This window comes from Spermophilus citellus (genome assembly GCF_964194105.1).
Source record: "Spermophilus citellus genome assembly, chromosome: 14".
In the NCBI taxonomy this organism is placed as follows: Eukaryota; Metazoa; Chordata; class Mammalia; order Rodentia; family Sciuridae; genus Spermophilus; species Spermophilus citellus.
The window spans coordinates 3880140-3901796 of record NC_138194.1 but is presented as its reverse complement, the minus strand read 5'-3'; the positions used below and the strand labels follow the sequence as shown (position 1 = coordinate 3901796).

The 21657-nt window shown below is 38.2% G+C and overlaps 1 protein-coding gene and 1 pseudogene across 2 annotated transcripts; both read right to left on the bottom strand.

The window, feature by feature from the left end:
* Positions 1-479: 479 nt before the first annotated feature.
* LOC308633209 (myosin-1-like) lies at positions 480-14390 on the bottom strand (annotated as a pseudogene). The gene is made up of 23 exons (XR_014024327.1): positions 14272-14390; positions 13077-13164; positions 12873-12990; positions 12461-12584; positions 12236-12372; positions 11881-12137; positions 10082-10324; positions 9825-10001; positions 8853-8998; positions 8680-8770; positions 8202-8590; positions 7218-7344; positions 5388-5506; positions 5045-5241; positions 3644-3827; positions 3201-3366; positions 2961-3115; positions 2247-2555; positions 1957-2160; positions 1406-1531; positions 1147-1317; positions 760-864; positions 480-641 (listed from the first exon to the last, which is right to left on the bottom strand). The product of XR_014024327.1 is annotated as a myosin-1-like (transcript).
* A 2362-nt stretch (positions 14391-16752) lies between these two features.
* Positions 16753-21107, bottom strand: LOC308633146 (myosin-4-like). Its single transcript, XM_081265690.1, has 10 exons — positions 20889-21107; positions 20641-20784; positions 20358-20514; positions 19245-19272; positions 18359-18473; positions 18168-18260; positions 17970-18033; positions 17206-17304; positions 17010-17113; positions 16753-16888 (listed from the first exon to the last, which is right to left on the bottom strand). Exons 1-3 carry the CDS (start codon positions 21090-21092, stop codon positions 20431-20433), a joined length of 432 nt encoding a protein of 143 aa, XP_081121816.1. The 5' UTR covers positions 21093-21107; the 3' UTR covers positions 16753-16888; positions 17010-17113; positions 17206-17304; positions 17970-18033; positions 18168-18260; positions 18359-18473; positions 19245-19272; positions 20358-20430.
* Between the last annotated feature and the right edge of the window lie 550 nt (positions 21108-21657).

The window sequence follows — 21657 nt, the reverse complement described above, 5'->3', positions numbered from 1 at the left end:
CAAACTCTTTTATATTCAAAAGAGTTTGATGTGTGGTGGTGCACACCTGTAATCCCAGCGGTTTGAGGCAGGAGGATTGCGAGTTCAAAGCCAGCCTCAGCAAAAGTGAGGCACTAAGCAACTCAGTTAGACCCTGTCTCTAAATAAAATATAAAATAGGGCTGGGGATGTGACTCAGTGGCTGAGTGCCCCTGAGTTCAATCCCTAGTACAAAAAAAAAAAGTTTTGCATTTGCTCTTTCCCCTTCCTAGAAATGTTGTGTGCGTATGTGTATTGGTCCTTGCATATACTTGGAATAGAACTTGGGGCCTACCGTGTGTCAAGCCCACACTCCACCACTGAGTTACATATTCCATAGAACATTTTCTCTGACTTGTCAAATGTTTGGTTTCATCTCATTGTCAGGCCTTCACTCAATCATTTTTCTTTGATTTTTTTCCCTCATTTTACTCATCCTTTATTTTATCCCTTTGACTAAATCAGCCTGGTAACATCTGAGAACTAGAGGCTGCCCAGTCACTCTTGCCCAGGGCTTCTAAACTCACCGCTTCCTCAGCTTGTCTCTTGTATGCTTTCACCTTTGCTTGTAGTTTGTCTACAAGGTCCTGGAGTCTAAGAACATTCTTTCGGTCTTCCTCAGTCTGAAATAATATTTTAAGGAGTGAATTTCTTGAAAGTATCAATATCATCATCTTTTGTTGTACACAGTTTTTAATCTATTGTAGTTGGGTAAGAACCGAGATAGGCCATTTTCCTTACTTGGTAAGTGAGTTCCTTCACTCTTCTCTCATGTTTGCGCAGGCCCTTGACAGCCTCAACATTGTGTTTCTGTTCATTTTCAACTTCTCCTTCAAGTTCACGTACCTGAAAGAAAGTGGACATTAAAAAAAAAAAAAAAGAAAAGGAAAACTTACTATCATCCATTTACTCAATGAATTTCTACTTCTTCAAATGATCCACATATTTCTTTTATCACCTTCATATGCGGATTTTGATGTCCTCATCCAACTGCCCCATTATGAGCTCTCAGACTGTAGGGAATATCTCTCCTTTATCTTAGGATGCCCTCATCATCTAGCAATACTAGTTATTCAGAGTTATAAGCTGGTTGGGAATGTGATAGGAATACATGTTGAAAAGACCTACCCTGGCTTCAAGTTTCTGAATCTGCTTCTTGCCACCCTTCAGTGCCAGTTGCTCAGCCTCATCCAGCCAGTGCTGCAGGTCCTTCACTGTCTGTTCCAGATTCTTCTTCATCCGCTCCAGATGGGCGCTGGTGTCCTGCTCCTTCTTCAGCTCCTCAGCCATCATGGCGGCCTGGTAAGTAGTAAAACAGAATCAGTTAATAGCTGAGAGAGCACAGTGGGATTCAAGTTTACCCACCAATGTGTTGTCCTCTGCTCACATCAGTGATGGCCTTCTTGGCCTTCTCTTCTGCATTGCGGGCTTCCTGGACAATGTCCTCCATCTCTCCCTGGATTTGGGAAATGTCTGTCTCCAGTTTCTTCTTGGTGTTGATCAAGCTAGTGTTCTGGTTAAAATATCAAATTTAGAAATATTAAGTACATGAGAGCAAAGTTAGCATGTCCAATGCTCTAATGAACTCTTAGTTAACTAGTATCCTTTGTTGTTCCATAAAGGATCTGATATATTTTTAAAAGATAATTTTTAAATATATTTTTAAAAGATAATTCTGTATGTCTTAGTTCAGATTAGCAAAAATATTGTTATGCAAAAATATTGAAAGTTTTAAACTTAATTCTCCATAACACATTATGAATAAATTTCTAAGTAGCACTAAGATCTGAGCAAGAATTTCATCTCCTTTATTTTTTGTTTTGGTGGTGCTGGGGATGGAACCAAGGGCCTCATGCATGCTAGACAAGTGCTCTACCACTGGGCTATACCCTAAGACCCTCCTTTGTACTTTATTTACCATTCTAGTATTATAATCACCTGGGTGTGGAGGAGCTGGACACGCTCACTGGCATCCAGGAGCTCCTGTTCTGCGATTTTCCTGCTCCTCTCGGTCTGCTCCAGTGTGGCCCGCAGCTCCTCAGTCTCAGCCTGAAGCAGGTTGGCTCTGCGCTCAACCATGGCCAGCTGTTCCTTCAGGTCCTCCTGGCCCCGGAGAGCATCATCCAGGTGCAGCTGGGTATCCTGTACAATGAGAGATCATTGAGATATCATGTTCTCAGGCTGCAGTCATTCCAATTGTCCTAGAACCATCTTTTGAAGCCATTTACCTTGAGTATGCCTTGGGTGTTCCTATAGTTCCTCAGGGACTCAGCAGCCATTCTGTTGGCATGGTTCAGCTGGATTTCCATTTCATTGAGGTCTCCCTCCATCTTCTTCTTGATCCTGATAGCATCATTCCTGCTCCTGATCTCAGCATCCAGTGTGCTCTGCATTGACTCCACGACTCTAATGTGGTTTCTCTTCAGCTGGTCAATTTCCTCATCCTTCTCAGCAATTTTCCTGTCAATTTCAGACTTGACTTGGTTCAGTTCAAGCTGGATGCGCAGGATCTTTCCCTCTTCATGTTCAAGAGATGCCTTAAAGTCCGCAAAAAGTAACATTAGCAGGGGTATAGAAGTGTGTAATATTCTAGAAATAGGAATTAGTTTCCTATATTTGTGCTGCCATGATACATCTTTATTCCATTGTTCAAGAAATGTCTACAAATGTGTTATTGTTTTGTATGCCTCTATCTCCACAGCTAGATCATGCCCTTGAGTGCAGGACCATTACTTAACTTACTTATCTTAGTTTTCTCATTCTCTAGCACAGTTCTTAATGTATAGGTATTTTATTCTTATACATATTTAATTCTTCATCTTCATCTTTATAGTACACAGAGTAAAAATCATTTTTCATTTCTCGTGATTTAATAATCCTTGCATTCACTAGACCTTAATTCCTCTTGTAATTGTTTTAGAGTGTAAAAGAAATGAATTAACTCCTTTTAGAGTGTAAAATAAAATGTCTACCTCTGCCTCCTCTAAAGCAGCCTGAAGTTCAGTCTTTTCTTGCTCAATTTGCTTCTTTATTTTTTCCAGTTCATGGATACGTTTCCCTCCTTCTGCAATCTGTTCAGTGAGATCAGAAATCTCCTCTGTTGGTGAACAAATAGAGAATTTCGTTGAGAGGGGAAACATTCTTTCAAATCTTTTATTAAAGAACAGGTAAAATATACTCACGTTGCAAATTCTTATTTTCCCGCTTCAAGGTTTCAAGTTGGTCTAAGGATTCCTCATAAGCATTCTTAATCTTGAACAGTTCTGTGCTGAGGGAACGGGACTCCTTTTGAGAAGCTTCCAGTTCAGCATGAGTTTCTTCATACTTCTGTTTCCATTCTGCCAGGATCTAAAGGGCAAAAAATGGTCCAGAAACTTAGGGAGAAAGTTTGATGGATGAAAGCCATCTATTCTGGCAGCTCCCAGCCAGAATTGAAGTGATCTGGGACTGAAAACTAATTGTGACCGAGAAGAATAGGAAGCACAGGAACATCTCCTTCATACCCACCTACCAGAGAAGCAAGCTACTGAGAACAACCCTCAGGTGGTTTGAATGAGGCACACAGAAGGTCACAGGCTCTGGTTAATCATGTGTTGAATATGGAAGCAGAGATGGGATACAATACCTTGTCGAAGTTCCTTTGCTTCTTGTCCAGGGCTGCACAGGCAGCATTTGTTCTCTCCACATCAATCATGAGGTCCTCCACCTCATTCTGCAGCCGCTGCTTTGTCTTCTCCAGGGAAGCACATTTGGCATTCACAGCTTCCACGTGTTCCTCAGCATCCTGCAGACGCTGAGCCAGCTTCTTCCTAAACAGTGAAATACGAATGATAGAAGTGAATCACTATTGATAGTGATTCACTACCAACAGATTTGGGTGTTTCAAGTGGGGACAAGTGAGCAATTCCCATGGGCAGACCTCTTTAACACTTCACTTCTCAGGCTTGGTTTGTGCTTCCACTTCTATATTAATCCACTGCTACTACCCTACAACGAATACTGAAAACTTTCAAATTTCAATTTTGTTGGACACAGAGTCTGCCATTAAGGCTATCCATGACAAGTCTGAGGCATCTTCGAGGTAGCTGGTTTATTCTTCCTTTGTAGAATATTCACATCTACCTTGAATTAATGTTATACATGCCTGCCTCTACTTAATTTTAATCCCAAGCAGGTGGAGTCTGTATCATACCAATCTTTGTATTCTTGTGAGCTGTCATACATATTAAGGACTCAAGTGTTGGGTATATTGAATTCAAATGAAATACACTTGATTTTGTATGTTTAATTATGTCCCTTATTTTTTACTGGCTTTTTATTAATCCACTAATTAAAAGAAGCTTTCCCAACTCAATATATATTTTGCTTTGAAAACTCATCTCAGAATCTCTCCTAAGCATTTACCAAAACATTCATTCCAGAAGAAAAAATGACTCAATGTCATCTTAAACTTTTGTCAAATCTGTTGGTCCTTTCTTGTCCATATTCTTCTTACTACAATTTAGTTTTTAATTATTTTGAATATTTACTCCTTTTTAAAAACTATATTTTCTTTCTTATTACAGCATTTTCTTATACATTTTGGTCTTTAACAACATATCTCTACTTTTCCCCTACAAAAAATAAATGTACATATAATCACATTTTTACATCTAAAAAGAAAGAACTGAGCTTTAAAGTTTTATATCCATTACCCTGGACCAATTATTCCCTTAGTGGTTGAGAGGGAAGAGAAATGGCAGAATGCAAGTAACTTTTATTCAATTAGTCCCTGTGTAGATGAAATGAGGTCCAAAGTTCCCCCTTTAAAAATGAATTATTCAGCTTCCTCTTGTTTTTTATCCTTTTCTCTTCCAAATTGCTACTGTCATTTCTTTTCCTATCCAAGGGCGCTTGTATTTCTTGCTTAGGGTTGTATTTATGTTTTGGTGGGAGGGAGCAGGGATCCTCTTTGCCCATTTAGAACTCATAACAGATGTACTTTGTTAACAGAAGTATTTCCATTTTAACTAAATCCAGAACATACTTGGCCTCCTCCAGCTCCTCTGTGCGCTGGATGGCATCAGTCTCATATTTAGTCCTCCACTGAGCAACCTCACTGTTGGCCTTGGACATGGCCCTCTGCAGCTCAGCCTTGGCTTCCTGCTCCTCTTCATACTGTTCCCGAAGCAGGTCACAGTCATGACGGGAGGACTGGAGAGCGTGAGCCAGGGCACTCTTTGCCTGAGAATATACAGATTGGCAACCTAATTTTATATCTTTAAAGTAGTGTTTATTCCCCAAGCTCCTATAGATCACCAGTAGAAAATTTGTAAAAGTAAGTTAAAAACAACCAAAAAACAACTATACTGATGACAAGTAGGATTTACCTTTACTTCCTCTTCAAGCTGCCTTTTCAGTTCCTCAATCTGCTGTGTGAATGCTTGTTTCCCCCTTGAGAGTTGAGAAACTAATGAGTCCTTTTCATCCAGCTGACGTGAATATTCGCCTGTGAACACCAAGATCCAGAAAACTCAACCTGACCTACATGCTGGAGAGAATGAATACAAAAAACACCAATATCTGCTTCAACCCTGATGAGCAAATCTATGGAAAAATAAGAAGTATGGAGACCTTCAAAGTATATTACATGCTTATGAACAACCCCAAAGATTTCAGACGACATTTAAGATTATATGATCACAGTAGAAAGTGATGAAGAAACCTGTGAAAAGAAATGTAAATCAAACCAACGAAACATTCAATGCTTTTTACCTGAGGCAGTGGTGTTGGTTTTCTGACCACTGAAAGTTTATTGAAACAAACAAACAAAAATTATTCTATGAAATGTAGGAGGCTCTAAACAATTGATTCTATAAGTAGAAGTGATGCTCAAAAGAAAAGTTTGGAAGCATTTTTATATTAATAAATGATTAGTGGTCCTCCTAAGCCCAGGATGAGTTAGTTCTGAATAACTAATCAGTTCCTAAATGAAATGGCATTTAAATTTGTCTTCAATTCTTTAAGTGCTGTAATTCAGAATATACACTAGATTATATTAGAAGAGGAGGAAAACCTTCAGCACCATTTTTTTAAACCTAGTTACTTGGAAAACATCTCATTTGACTTTAATAAGAATCACAAGTTTTATTTCTTTCATAGTATTTACTTACTAATAAGCAATTAATTATTACTAGGAATAAACATGTATTAAGAATGAAAAAAAAACACAAGGAGCTTCTTGACTCTTTGAGAATATAGTTTTTATTTTCAGGAAATGTACTTCCTGCCTTTATAACTAAAAACTTTACTTTGAATCTTGTTATAAAAAACATTTAAGACGGGCATGATAGTCCCCGCAGCTTGGGAGACTGAAGCAGGAGGATCACAAGTTCAATGCCAGCCTTAGCAAAAGTGAGGCGATTTAAGCAACTCAGTGAGACCCTGTCTCTAAATAAAATACAAAATAGGACTGAGGATGTGGCTCATCGGCTGAGTGCCCCTGAGTTCAATCCTGGTACCCCTCCCTGCCAAAAATTGCATAATTGGGAAAGAGTCAAGTTGTTCTCCAACACTTTCACCTGCCTATTTCTCTGATAACTGAAATTACCCCCAATTTCCATCATGTTACCTCTTATTTAGGGAGGTAGAACTTTGGTAGAAAGTTGGACAAGTTAGTAGTAAAAAGAGTAAATACAGATACTTTCCAATTTTTCTAATCAAAAATACACAATCTTACTTGAATTGTATGTGGCTGAGTTGTTATCCAGAATATTGCCCTGCCTGACTGTGCTAGTTATCAGCAGTTGGCAAGACTTCAGGAAAAACACAGGAGTAAGTATTCTTGGATAAGTTACTTCATCATTTCCATAATCTGTTGTCTTTACAGTAGAGATAACATTACACAGGCTAATGAGGAAAACAAACAAGTAGTTTGTGAAAGCATTTTGAAAAGGTGATAGGGTTACTGTGGGGGATACTCTTGGTATCTGATAACTTTTTGATTAAAACCAAATCTGCTTTAAAATGTTCCCAAACCAAAGGACCTGAAATGATTGAACCATCAATTGATTCATCAATCTATGAAAGAAAGCAGGTACATGCCAGTGGCCAATAATTTGTTCATGTTAGTAAATACCTCCAGGAACAGTAATATATGATCTAGAGTAACATAGCCAGGGTAAATCTGCATTCTAGATAAGCAACAGTAAATGGCCCACCTGATTCTGTTTGCAAGCGTGCCCTCTGTGCTGTCAGCTCATTGATCAGCCTCTGTTGCTCCTCTTCCTTAGTGTTGAGCTCACTGACTTGATCTTCTAATGTACGGCACATCTTTTCAAGGTTTCCCTGCATTCAAAAAGTAGTAGAAGGCATCTCAAGCAAGTATTTGCCCCCAAGAAAATTTCAGTAATCTGAAACTTACATAGCTGCAATAATCATTTACTTTGAGAATAAACTATTGTTATAAACAAATAAAACAACAAGGACCTTAGATGGAGGAGATGGAGGAGAAGGAGAAGGAGGAGACAGAGGAGGAGGAGGAGGAGGAGGAGGAGGAGAAGGAGGAGGAGGAGGAGGAGAAGGAGGAGGAGGAGGAGGAGGAGGAGGAGGAGGAGGAGGAGGAGGAGGAGAAACATTGCTTTGAGAATTTAATATCTTGAGTTGGGGTTGTGGCTCACTGGTAGAGCACTTGCCTAGCACATGTGAGGCACAGGGTTGGATCCTTAGTACCACATAAAAATAAATAAAATAAAGATATTATGTCCATCTACAACCAAAAAAGTATTTAAAAAATTTAAAAAAGAATTTAACATCTTTAGTAAATTGTATTCACTGATATGAGATTAATAACAACTAAGTCAGCTCATGAGATGTTTGTGAATAGCAAATTATATTGTGTCTAAGGGGAAAATAAAAGCTCAGTAATCAATATGAAGTGTTTTAAAAATCTCAAGTTGGATGTATTTTTTGTTTGTTTGTTTGAAATAGGCTAAGTTTTCAGCCTCCATATTATTTGGGTATGTCTACTGTTGAGTAAAGAGTGAGTAAGCTGGGGTTAATTCCCTACTCCAAGTGCCCCAGCTTGTATTACTTGAGTCTCTTCTTGCCAATTATTGAAAGTTTCACACCCAACTCTCTTCTTGCCAATTATTGAAAGTTTCTGTCCTACAAAAACCTCCTTGAGACTTAAATCATAATTATACCTTGGATTTGGAGATTGTCTCCATGTTACTAGCAAGGTCATCAATCTCCATCTTCATCTCACTCTTTTCTTTCTCTAGCTTCTGCTTGACCCGCTGCAGGTTGTCAATCTGCTCCCCAAGTTCAGCCACACTGTCTGCATGCTTCTTCCTCAGGGTGGCAGCTGTGGCTTCATGTTGCAGGGTGGCCTCCTCCAGGTCCCTGTGCATTTTCTGGAATTCAGCCTCCTGCTTCTTGTTCATCTCAATCTGGGCTGAAGTGGCTCCTCCAGCTTCTTCCAGCTGCTCACTGATCTCCTCCAGTTCCCGAGAGAGGTCAGAGCGCTGCTTCTCTGCTTTGGCCCTGGAACCCCCTCTGCCTCAATTTCCTCCTCCAGCTCCTCAATGCGGGCCTGGAAATGGTGGAAAATACAAACTCATTCTCTTGTGTCAGTCATTTATTTTTCTTGTTGAATTAAAGTGATGGAGATCATGTACTTACCTATAACTCCTTGATCTTCTTCTGCAGCTGCATACCAAGTGCCTGTTCATCTTCAATCTTGCTTTGCAGATTGCTCATTTCAAACTCTTTCCTATTAGAAGAACACTTTATGTCAATCACAGAAATACTAATAGTAATTTCAGCTCCTGAAACTTTTGTCACTTGCTTCTTACTTTTTAAGCTTTTCATCTAGTTGTTGCTTGTCGTTTTCTATATCCATTGTGGATTCTTGGGCCAATTTTAGGTCTCCCTCCAGTTTTCTCTTTGCCCTTTCTAGGTCCATCCAGATTTTCTTTTCTTGTTCCAAAGAGCCTTCAAGCTAAAAGTTAGTAATACATGAATATAGTTCCTAGAATGCATCACTTTTTGTCTCAGGTTGAACTTTTAAATATTAATTCATATCTTATCAGCAAATTATTTTGGTTGTTATATGAATTAGGAAAATTATCCCATCAATTCCATGCTTGTTGATATTTACCTAGTCCAAGGATTCAGCATTTAAAAGGTGAAATGTGCTGAACTATACAACAAACTACTAGTGAGACATCATGTCTTCTGTATCTCTCTCCCCATTCGAATCCCTTGTAATCAATACCTCGCCACATGGGATGGAGACCATGGCAATATATTTCAAACAGTGATTCTTGTTAATGTTTCCCTTACTCATGCCTTTTCAATTGGTTCTTTATTAGATATCAGATCACATTTAAAGCCAAATTGATCTTCCAAATTCTTTATTTAGAGTTCCCTTTGTTTTTAATAGTCTAAACTTTAATGACCATTATTTCTTCTTTACTGTGTTCCCTGCTTAGAATACAATCCTGTTTTTTATCCTCCCATAGTCATTAGCCTTTCAATCTTAGCCAAATATCTGTTTTTGTTTGTACAGATTTTCTTGATGAACACACAAACCTTTCTTCCCCTTAACTCTTTTTAACCATATTATATGTTACTCATAGCTAACTATCATTACTGACTTTGTAAAATTACTTGTGTGTATATCTTGGCCCTTGCAGTGAGGATTATGTTCTATACTTCTTATTCATAGGAAGGACTTGGTGAGTACTCATTGAATCATAGGAATGAAAATTCATGTGTGCTTAGTTATAAAATGAAAAATTATTTTTACATGCTGCTAGGCTTACATCATCCACTTGCTGTTCAAGCTTGATTTTAGCTTTGGTCAGGGTGTTGACTTTGTCCTCCTCTGCCTGCAGGTCATCCAGGGTCTGCTGGTGGGCCTCTTGGAGGGCCTTCTTCTCCTTGGTCAGCTTAGCAATGGTTTCATCCAGGCCTGCCATCTCTTCTGTGAGGTTTTTCACCTATAGGGGTTAAGAAAGAGGTGACCTCTGCTACTGACTGAGAAGAACCTGGATACAGTGCAACAGAGTATGTTTCATACCTTGTTCTCTGTGGCATGCTTCTCCTTTTCAACCTTGGCCAGTGTCAGCTCAAGGTCATCAATGTCTTTCTTCAGTTCTGAGCATTCATCTTCCAGTTTCCTCTTCTTGGCAGTCAGCTCAGCGTTGATCTCTTCCTCATCCTCAGCTCTCTCCGTCACCTCTTTGATCTTGGCCTCAAGCTGGATTTTGGTTTTGATCAGCTGGTCACATCTTTCCTCTGCATCAGCCAAGCTATCTGCTTCCTATGGAGAGACAATAGACACTTTTAGATTTGGGTTTCTTAGATAAACCCAAATAAGCAAATTATGTTTTAAGGCATTGCATTGTTTTTTTAGCTTTTCACCATTAAGAAAACACTAATTGGCCATTAATTATTAATTGGAGATTAAAAAGAAATTTAAATCATGGTTCCTGATTAAATTTTGATATTGTTATATTTGCTATGACCTATGTTTAATATGGGGCATATAATTTCAGATCAGTTTTCTTTGTTTAATGTTTATTTTAAGAAAACTTTAGAATATGAAGAACCAGTAAACAAAAGGCTTGAGTATTTAGGAAGTAGCTGAGAGGAAAGGGTGATAACAGAAAAGTGACTTAAAGAGAAGATTTGTCCTCCAGTGACAGAATAGTTTGGAATTAAAGAGAACACATGGAAGAACGAAGGAGAAGGGGACATGTTAAAAGGTGATATTTGGTAAGTAATAGGTGTGCTGCTCAAGAGAAAAAAAGAAGAGTTTAAAAATAAAATCTGTGACACCATGGAAAATATTTCTTGCTCAAAGTTGTATCCCTAGTATTTGTAATACATAAAATATTTACTGAATTGGTATTTGATGGAGTCTTGTTGAAAAGAGGTCATACTGTACCCAAAGAAGAAGAGAATACATGAATCACACTTACATATTCCCTTTAATTATCTCTTGATTCTTGAAAGTATGATGACCCTCTTCTCAATTTAGAAAATTCTAGTTTATTCAAAGTGCAAGAAAATTATAGACCAACCTAGTTGTTTTGTAATTCATCTTTCTTTCAATTTTTAAACTATGTGTAGAAAATCTATAGACCCAAGGGCCCAATAGATTCCTCTTCTGAATTCAGAGAACTAGGGCGTAAACTTTAATGTTTCTCTTATTGATTTTGATGCCAGTTTGGGGCCTAATAGTAGATTAGACAATGGCCCTTCATCAAATATTTTTCCTCAAGCCTCTGAATATTTATTGGGTTTTTAGAAAGAGACTATCAGCTCTGTGTCTCATGCTTTTTATAAAAATTGACATTATCTCTAGAAAGCCTTGCCATTATCCTTGATACACTCCTACTCTTTCAGGCAGTAGAAAGTTTCTAAAAATAAAATTGAGCAGAAAGTTTGTAGGGGACAGGAGATATAAAAGCTCAGAACACTGTTTTCAAGTTCACGTGTTTTCATTACAAATTCTCTCTCTTCATTGACTATACTGGTCAATTTTTCTGTTTTTATTTGCATTTTTTTCAATAGGGAAAATTTTAGGTAGCCAAGATTTTATTTCCTATCCAGGATTCTTCCAGGAAGGACAACTAGAAGAAAGGAAAGATTTTTTTGTTTTTTTTATTTTTGCTTCCTGAACAATAAGGAATCCTACCACATTGATTTTTAGCAATGTTGTACATGAAATCTTATAGAACATTCAAAGAAATTGTGAGTTAGAAAAGACTGATAACAAGTCACTCTGCTATGTGGAATCTAGCTCTTTACTTAGTGATCACTGAACTGAAATTTTAGCATGATATTGGGGGGAAAATGAGTTCTGATACTCACAGATTGAACCTGGAGTTGCAGGTCATTTTTCTCTTGCATCAGAGCAACCATTTTTTTCTTCTAGTTCTTTTCTTTTGGCCTCAGCCTTTGCAAGGCTTTCTTTAGTTTTTTCAAATTCTTCTTTCATGTTGGCCATCTCCTTTTCTGTCTCTGCACTCTTGAGAAGGGGCTTGATCTTGAAATATAGCTTCATCCAGGGCCAGTGCTTGACATTCATGAAAGCACGGACATTGTACTGGATACAGAAGATAGACTCTCTATGATAGGAAAAGAAATGTTCAAAATTAGATTATAACAAGAATCAGAATTTAAAATGCTAGGATGATAGGTTAGGTAACATTATATTTGCTAATACCTTCTCTCCACCATCTTCTGGTATTCCACTCTTGCCAAGAACCCTCTGCACATGGCCTGGGTGTGGGTAATCAGTTGGGCCAGCTTGTCATCTCGCATCTCCTCTAGGAGCCCCAGAAGACCAGCTTTGAAAAAGACCTGTGTGGGGGCAGTGTTCCAGATTAGAAATGTTGCATAAAATTCAAAAGAACAGGAATAGTATCAGATTGGATTTAGAGAATGTTACCTTAGTGTGACCAAATTAATACTGGGTGTGGTCAATATCAATGGACCCAAGGAGCTTCTCAGAAGCCTTCTTGCTATCAATGAATTGTCCTTCAGGGATAGCACTTGCATTCAATACCTTGTATCTGTTTAAGCCAAATAAATAAATAATATCAAATATATGATAGCTGTTGTCACCAACAAGAAATCTTCCTAGCATAGGAACAACATAGCCATTGGGTGGTCTAACTTAAACAAGAAATCGTATCTACTTTTATATCTATTCTCTGTATATTCAAAGGATTTTATACTTTTTATATGTCCATAAATAGTCTTATTTTTTCTCTTCTATTCAATTTTAATAGAAGGCATAAAGGATTCTTCATTGAAAAATTAATGAAATTTCTTAAATTATTCACACGAAAACATCTGACCTCTGTTTGAAGTCTGCATAGACGATTCTGCTTGGGAATCCTTTCCTACAGATGCGGATGCCTTCCAGCACACCATTACACCTCAGCTGGTGCAAGACAAGTTCATGCTCTATGGCACCTAAAAGAAAGAATGCATGTGCCATATCTCATGGACTACAGCAAACATGTTGGAGCTTGTCTGGATAGATATTGGAAATCTCTTACCAGGAGTTTTGGTTTCATTGGGGATGATGCACCTTACAAAGTGGGGGTGAGTACTCCTCAGATTGGTCATCAGTTTATTTAAATTCTCCTGTAGAGTCATGAATATTTGATTTTAAAATGCAATGTTTTGTACCTTTATATATACAGACATAATGATCCCATTCTTGGCATTGGTTCAGTTCTATTGAATAGTGTTTAGATTAGAGTTTTCAAAAGAGTTATCTGGAATTTCCACTTTCCCAACATGTGATCTGATTTGGTATTTTTATACATTATATATGTTTCCTATTAGCTTTCGAAGTGGTTGTTCAATGCTGTTGAATTTTCTAGCTTATGCTGTAAATTTAGTATGACACTTTAAACATATGGAAATATACTCCACCTAGTCTTCTGCCTAGATATAAGATCTGGTTTTAGTAATAATTCATTGTCTTCCTCCAGCTCTCCCATTTCTCTCTTTACCCAGCTTTCAGTTTTGTCTACCTCTCTATCACATGTTTATTCCTTTATCATATATTATGTTGTAGATACAGAGTTGTGTCCCCCTATTGGTTCCATAGAAAGTGGCCTTTTTAATATCTCATTCTGGGAATTGACAGAAAACCAAAGGCCATGTTACCCAGGGTAAAAAGTTTTCCATTCTATAGAAATCCTCCAGTTGGAATAACAGAGCTTCAGTTATTTGGGATGGAATTGCCAAAAGAAGAGTAAAGTTTCCCTAAAGAGCCATTTCTTATCATGTCTGTTTTATTTTATTTCTTTCTTTTGACTCACCCTCCAGTTCCCACCACTATTCATCTGTCTTTGGCTTTCAAAATCTATTCATTTCAGTGCTATCCTAATATAAGCTTAAGTACCTGAATCACTTGGAGGCTCCCAGAGGCTCAAGCAAGTCTCATGCTACACTAAATCCTATTCCCTTGGGGACCTTCCCAAACCCCAAAGTTGAATTTTGCCACCTGATATTTTTGTCATTCGCTTGCATCACTTCTTGGCTCTCCTTTCTTATTTATTGAGGCTTCTCTTCCAAACTATCCAGATGCTCCCTAAAACTCAGTTCTGCCACTGTTGACTTACCAGCTTCCCTGAGTCATACTCAGTTCTAAAATTCTTGCAAGATTTATATCCCTTTCTCCACACAGTAGAGTAAAATTTAATGTCCTATATTCAGTTAGAGAGAAAATGAAGTTTTTACCCTGAAGAGAGCAGACACGGTCTGGAAAGAAGAACCCTTCTTCTTGCCACCTTTCTTTCCACCAGACTCTGTGGGGCAAAGAAAGCACAAGCAATCATAATACACATTTTCTTTGCTTATGTTTTATGTAAAAGATTGACTTACTGAAAATTACCTGCTTCAGCAGCATCTGCAGCTCCAGAAAAGAGATAAGCTAGAGTTTTCATTGAAGACTTCTGATACAACCCAACCACGGTCTCATTCAGGGGGTCCTTGTTCTTGTCCAGCCAGCCAGCAATGTTGTAGTCCACAGTGCCTGCATAGTGCACCAGCGAGAAGTGGGCCTCAACCTTCCCCTTGGCAGGCTTAGGCTTCTGGAAGTTGTTGGACTTTCCAAGGTGCTGTTCATATAGCTTGTTCTTAAAGGAGGTGTCCGTTGCCTTGGGGAACATGCACTCCTCTTCCAGGATGGAGAAGATGCCCATGGGCTGGGAGAATGAAAAGAAACAAATGCTGCATGAATTCTGTGTGCTTAGAGAAACAACATGGGACATTAATAATCCATTTGACTAATTCATTCTTTAATTCCACAGAGTTAATGAACTCTTATCTCTTTGGTCAGATGTCACTAATTTAACAAATATTTATTGAGTGTCTATGAAGAATAAGGTGTTATATCAGGTTTTGGAACATGACAGAATAAGAGAGATGAGGGCTGTGCTTTTGGAGAGTTTGTGTCTTTATGCCAAGGGCCTCAGAACAATATTTGTCCAAGCATGACTTGAAAATTAGCTTTATCAGAATCCAATAAAAATATTTTATCATGGTACAAATAAAAATATTTTATCATAGAACATACCAATGTTTTATGAGTTTCTTTTACACACTGTACAGTGGTATAATCTGTGGTCTGGAAAAAAAAACAAACAAACCTTCTCGATGAGCTCAATGCAGGCAGCCAGGTCCATCCCAAAGTCAATGAACTCCCACTCGATGCCTTCCTTCTTGTACTCCTCCTGCTCCAGCATGAACATGTGGTGGTTGAAGAACTGTTGCAGTTTCTGGTTGGTGAAGTTGATGCACAGCTGCTCCAGGCTGTTGAACTAAGTAAGTGGAAAAAACAAATTAAAGTTAAATTTATAACAAAAGTTTTATCTCTGAAAGGGGCTTTCTCAGTTGAGTAGGCTGACTTCCTTCTTAGGGTGATAGATTTTGTCCTCCTATGGTAAGCCCTGACTGAAATTTCATCCAGTTTCTATCAGTCCACATATAGAAAAAGTTTAGAAATGGGTCCTCTAGATGAGATAGTACCTTAGAAAATACTGATGTCAGGTAGAGGACCAAGAGTAGCCTTATTTCCTATGCTATGTAGTACTATTTCCTAGGCAGACAAATTTGAATTTATTTACGATGCCATTTCCATTCTTTATACCTTGGTATTTAAACATCACTTCCCTTAATTAATCAGATAGGAATCTTAAAGTCTTTCTTTGAATTTTTTCATTGTGTTTTTACCATCTCTTTGATGCCATCTTTGCCTTCACCATCTTCTCAATCACAATCATCTTAAACACTATGTGCTTGGGACTGTCTAGTAGCTTTAAATTCAGAAATCTTGTTACTGGCAAAAAGATCTCAGAAATGAATGTATTATCTGAAATGCAAGATGCTTTACCTATGGGTCTTCATTGAAATTGCTCAGTGATCAATTAAATACCATTTCCCTTATCACATAGTTAGGAATTGCAGAGTTGGAGTTTAAATTTAGTTCTGTATTATTTCAAAGTTTTTGCTTTCTTATGATGTTTTGAACCTTTTTCATGTGTGAATTAAGTTTATAGTGCAGATATTTTTTATAGATCTTTTCCATGTATGACTACAGCAACAAAATTTGTAAACTTTTCTGCTACAAACTTTCTGCTAACTCACATCAAAGATTTCAAAGCCAACGATGTCCAAGACCCCAATGAAGTACTGCCTGGGCTGCTTGGTGTCCAACTGCTGGTTGATGCGGGTGACCATCCATAAGAACATCTTCTCATAGACAGCTTTAGCGAGAGCACCCACTGCATTGTACACCTTCACAAACAGTAATGTTTGTTAATATTATCAAAAACATGTCATAGAGGCCTGGGATGGGTGTGATTCATTGAGATCATGCACTTACCTGTTGCACAGTCTGGCCTTTGGTGACATATTCATTGCCGACCTTGACCCTGGGATAGCAGAGGGCTTTGAGCAGGTCAGCAGAGTTCAGACTCTGGAGATAGGCTGCCTTGTCAGCAACTGCAGAAACATAATTCAGGTACAAAATATGACCTACTCTTGGGCCCCACAATTCATAGGGAGAGAGTAGTGAGTATATTGTATTATAAAAGGTCTGTGTGAGGGTAAATTTGTATATGTTCATCCAAAGATCATCTGTAAAGGAGACAAGTTTGGATTCAGCTTTTTGCCCTATATTCTTTCATTAAACTCAGATGGAGGTTGGTTTGGTATCTTCAGTGCCATCTGGCTCAGCTTGCTCCTCATGCTGCTTTTGCTTGAATTTCATGTTCCCATAATGCATGACGCCCCCTGTGAGCTTATAGATGGATACTCTTTCCTCAGAAGTGAAACCCAGAATGTCAATGGCACTCTACCAGGAGAGATGAAAGGATAAAAGTTAGAAAGACACTAACTTATTTAGGAGAATTTTATTCTTAACCACACCTACAGTGGGCTATTATTGTCGTTCTTATACATAATGTGTAACTTACATCTGTGGCCATCAACTCTTCTTGATCATCTATGCTGGGCACTGTGATCTCCCCCTGACTGACGAAGGCATAGTCATATTGGTTGGTAGTGATCAGGAGCATTTCTGAGAACACAGAATTGAGGATATAAGTTTTATTTTAGATAATATTAGTACAAAAATTAACTTCTAGGCTATGTATTTAAGTTTTTTCTTACCAATTAGATCTGGCTTCTTATTAGACATGATTTGATAGAAAATATGGTAGATTCTTTCTGCCTTTAGCTGAAAAGTAACTCTGGACTTTTCTAGAAGATCTGCAAAGGATGATAAACATTGAATTTGGGGAAAATTGAAAAGTGCTCTGGAGTGATTTTTAGAGCTTGAGGTCATCAGTTAAATCTTATTGGCCCCTTAAGATTTCAGCTTAGTGTTCTCATGAGGTACCACATACAATGTCTCTACAAATACCACTGCAGTCTCTTCTATCATCTCCAGAAAGGCAGTGATACATACTTGGCAGAAGACATCATTAACTTCTCATACAGAAGAACCTTGACATTTGGAATGAATTGAGTCTCAAGACTGCTCCTTCCCCAAGGTCTCTTGTCATTCTGTGCCAGAGGGGCTACTAAGAGCAGTAGTAATCAAGGCTCAGATGAGGAAAAAATAACCTGTCTTCCACCCATAGGCAATTCGTTTACCCTTAATGTTACTTTTTTTCCTGGCAAAATGTGAAAATAGTTTGATAACAGGATACTTTAGACAGTCCCATTAGTTCCCAATGATTTCAACAGAATCATTAGCTCATGCCTGGAATGGGTAAAGTACATGTGGGCTCAAGATAAGACTGGCACTAATCACAGGCATGTTTGGCAGAAGACTAGGGTTTTATAGGCTTTACTCTCAGCAGGAGCTGCAGTGTTCTTCCAAATCATCATTTATCATTCTTGAATTCTGTTTAGAAGGTTCTGTTACTCACATGTTTCAATATCAGCAGAAGCCAGTTTCCCTGTAGTGCCAAAGTGGATCCTGATGAATTTACCCTTGTAAATTAAAAAAAGATGATGTTATATACTAAACTTGGAGGTAGACAAGAGAAATGTGTTTGAAATAATTTAAATATGCTTCCTCTGGTATCTAAAGACAGAGAGTACCCTTCTATGACCAAAAGACTTACAAAGCGAGAGGAGTTGTCATTCCTCACGGTCTTGGCATTGCCAAAGGCCTCCAGTAGGGGGTTGGCACTGATGATTTGATCTTCCAGAGTCCCCTGCAAAGGAGAGAGCAGTTCTTGCATCTGGAGCTCAAGAATTTCATACCTGAGAGCCCTAACAGAGCCTGGATTCTGAAGATGGCAGCCAGACCCACCTGCATTTTGCCAGAGGTTGCCTCCTCCTTCTTCTATTCCCCAGTAACTGCAATTGTTGCAAAGTACTGGATGACACGCTTGGTGTTCACAGTCTTCCCTGCACCAGATTCTCCACTGTCCACAAGGACCAACATACATGAGAAAATATGCATTGTGACAAATGAAATAATTTCTACCGTTAGCATTTACTACCTCATGCATCTAGATGTTTTTATATGTTTCTGTCAGAGAATCTTCTAGATCTTTTTTCAGCCTACAAATAGCTCATATTATTTCTCTTGCTTTGCACTGACAAATAGAGAAATCCATTCATTATTCATTTTAACACATATTGCTTGAGTGCTTTAAAATGTTCCTTATTCATTTCTAGGTGTTTAGATCTGGTTATGAGGGATACACAAAGCAGCCACTCAACAACTACATAGTAAATAAAACATTAAGTAAGACACTGTATGGAATGTGCATTTGTTCTTCAGCTTCCTTAGACTACAGATGAGGTGAAAGTTATATCTTTGAAGAGACAGATTTTCCCTAAGTAGGACTTGCAAATGTGTCACTGGTATATTTCCAAACAACTCTTCCTCCCATAAGGCTGTGGGCTCTTCTCTGCCCTGTATTAGGATCTAGTCAAGATCATAGAAGGTAATTTATATATCCAACTTCCAGGGAAGTCCTGTGGGATTTTCAGGACTAAACTAGCAAATGAGATAATTTGGAGCATTTTTATTTTACATTTGGACTCAGTCTACATCCTACAATAAAGCTAAACTGATATCTAGTTTCTTACTGATCCTGCCATTGCTTTAGTATGAGGGTATTCACTATTTTTTTATCATTTTTCTAGTAAGAAAAAATACCAATAAGTCTCAGAATAGGAATACGTACGTGATTAAGATAGACTGATTTTCCCGATCTAAAAGAAAAATAGTGAGCAATCAGCATATGTATTAGTTACATAAATAAAATTTTCTATAGGGAAACATGGCATGTGAGTATATAAGTATCATATTTTCAATGGTATTTCCAAAATGTTATTGTCATGTTATACATGATATTACTCTTAAGCCAATTAAGTTGGAAAGAGAAACATAAAATGTTGTCATATCTTAGATTCTTTAAGTCAATATAAGAAGTATATCCTGGTGATTTAATATAAAGAGCCCCATACCCCAAAGCCAGACACTACCAGAGTTGCCATCTGTAGATTTCAGTGGCCTGCTGTCTATTGATTAATGCATGATACTGAAAAATTCATTTTATATTATGGGTTTGAACTATGATCTGACAGGCTGAAATAGCATTCTTCAAGCCAGTGTTGAGATTTAGTTTCTAAATGGGGCAATTGGCCTCACAAAGAAAAACTTTTTTTTCCCCTATGGCACAAATTAGAACCTTAATATGATTGGCCTTCCCAAAAGTGTACCATTGTGTTAAAGAAAGATCAGGTGAGAAAGGGTGTCTCAATCAAAAAGAAATCTTTTTATGAGGGAATAGAACAACTTCTGTTTGTATGCATGTGACCCCAAAACATCATCTTCATTCAAGGAGAGGCTATCACCCCTGAGATATACTCTAATGGCTTTTAAAAGATAATTAATACTTCTAAAAGTATATAATTGATAATCAACAATAAAAAAGGGAATAAAAGGATTTAAAATGTATTTTGCTTTTCTATTCAGACAGGATATGATTCAGATATTACTTAGACTTGCTCTTGTTATTTAAATGTATAAAATCTGTTATGTGTTTCTAAGCAAGAAGCCTATAAACAAATGAAACAGGGATGAAGCATTAGTAAGTTCTGGTAAATTCATGGGGATAGAATCATGGGGATAGATAGTTGAGATTTAGTCCCAGTGTTGATAGCATATACCTCTCTGGGCTTTGGTCACCTCTTCTTAACAACCAGAGGATTGGGTTGGATTATTTCTAAATGTCTTCTTAACACTAACATTTTGTGATAAAATAATTTACATGAAAACCAATCGAGCCACTCACCAGTCAGCATGAACTGATAGGCGTTGTCAGAGATGGAGAAGATGTGGGGCGGGGCCTCCTGGCGCTTTTTGCCTCAGTAGGCTGCTACCACCTCTGCATTATACACTGGCAACCACTTGTAAGGGTTTACAGTGACACAGAATAGGCCTGAGTAGGTCTGCACCAAAAAAGTAAAGAAAATACATATTTTAAAGAAGTATAATTATTTGTCAAGAACTTTTATCATTTACTCTTTAAAAAATATATATTAGCTCCCTATGAGTTGAAGGCCATAAGAACTCAGGTAGATCATCCAGGCTGCATAACGCTCTTTGAGGTTGTACAGCACAGCAGGCTCGTGCAGGTGGGTCATCATGGCCATGTCCTCTATCTTGTCATATTTGGGAGGGTTCATGGGAAAGACTTGGTCATCTTTCACTGTTACAGTCTACCCAGTAAAACAGGAGAAACCAGATGAGAAAATAACGGTCAGCTAACCTAACCCCAAATAAGGCGTAGTTCAGTCTAATCAACTGCAGATGTTTTACTCACAGCTCCAGCTTCAGTCTTTGCTGTCACCTTCCCCCCTTCCCTGCTCTGCATTATTGCTTTTAAAAAGGACTCCTTAGGGTCCACCACAAAGACTGATGTCTTGGCATCGAAAGGTTTGTTCTGGGCTTCAATGCGCTCCTTTTCAGACTTTTGGAGGTAAGGAGCAGCCTCCCCAAAAATGGCCGTATCAGCGTCGGAACTCATGGCTGCGGGTTATTGATGGCAGCCCAATTAAGGACCCTGCCTCCTGGCAAAGAAAGAAAGGAAATTATAGAAATTCATAAACTAGACCATTAGATTCATCACATTTTAAAAGAGTTTTTTTGTTTGTTTTAAATTCACTGACCGTGGGGTGCTTAGCACTGCATTGGGTATCACCACCTCCCTGGCTTAGTTGTAGGTGGAATATCAGTCTCCTTGTTCTGCGCCAGTGCTGACAGCTACTCAATCATGCATTTGGAAAGAGACGCTTGTTTCTGGCTCACCTACTGGGAGATCTATCCTGACTGCTGTCTGTGTTTCATTTGTTATATATTGATCTTTATAAGCTGCCTATCACTGGTTTATGCAGAACCCAAAGCCAAGATGACAGCAGGATGCTGTGGGGTCTTTCAGGCATGATTTTTATTTTCCCTATTGGATTATAAGCAATTTGCAGGCAGGGAGCATTCTTTTCTTTACACATCCTTTGTACCTCTAAAAATAAATGCTGGATGCAGAGAAGGGCTCAGGGCTGGCTTTCTGAGGTAAAAGAATGAGAAGCATATGT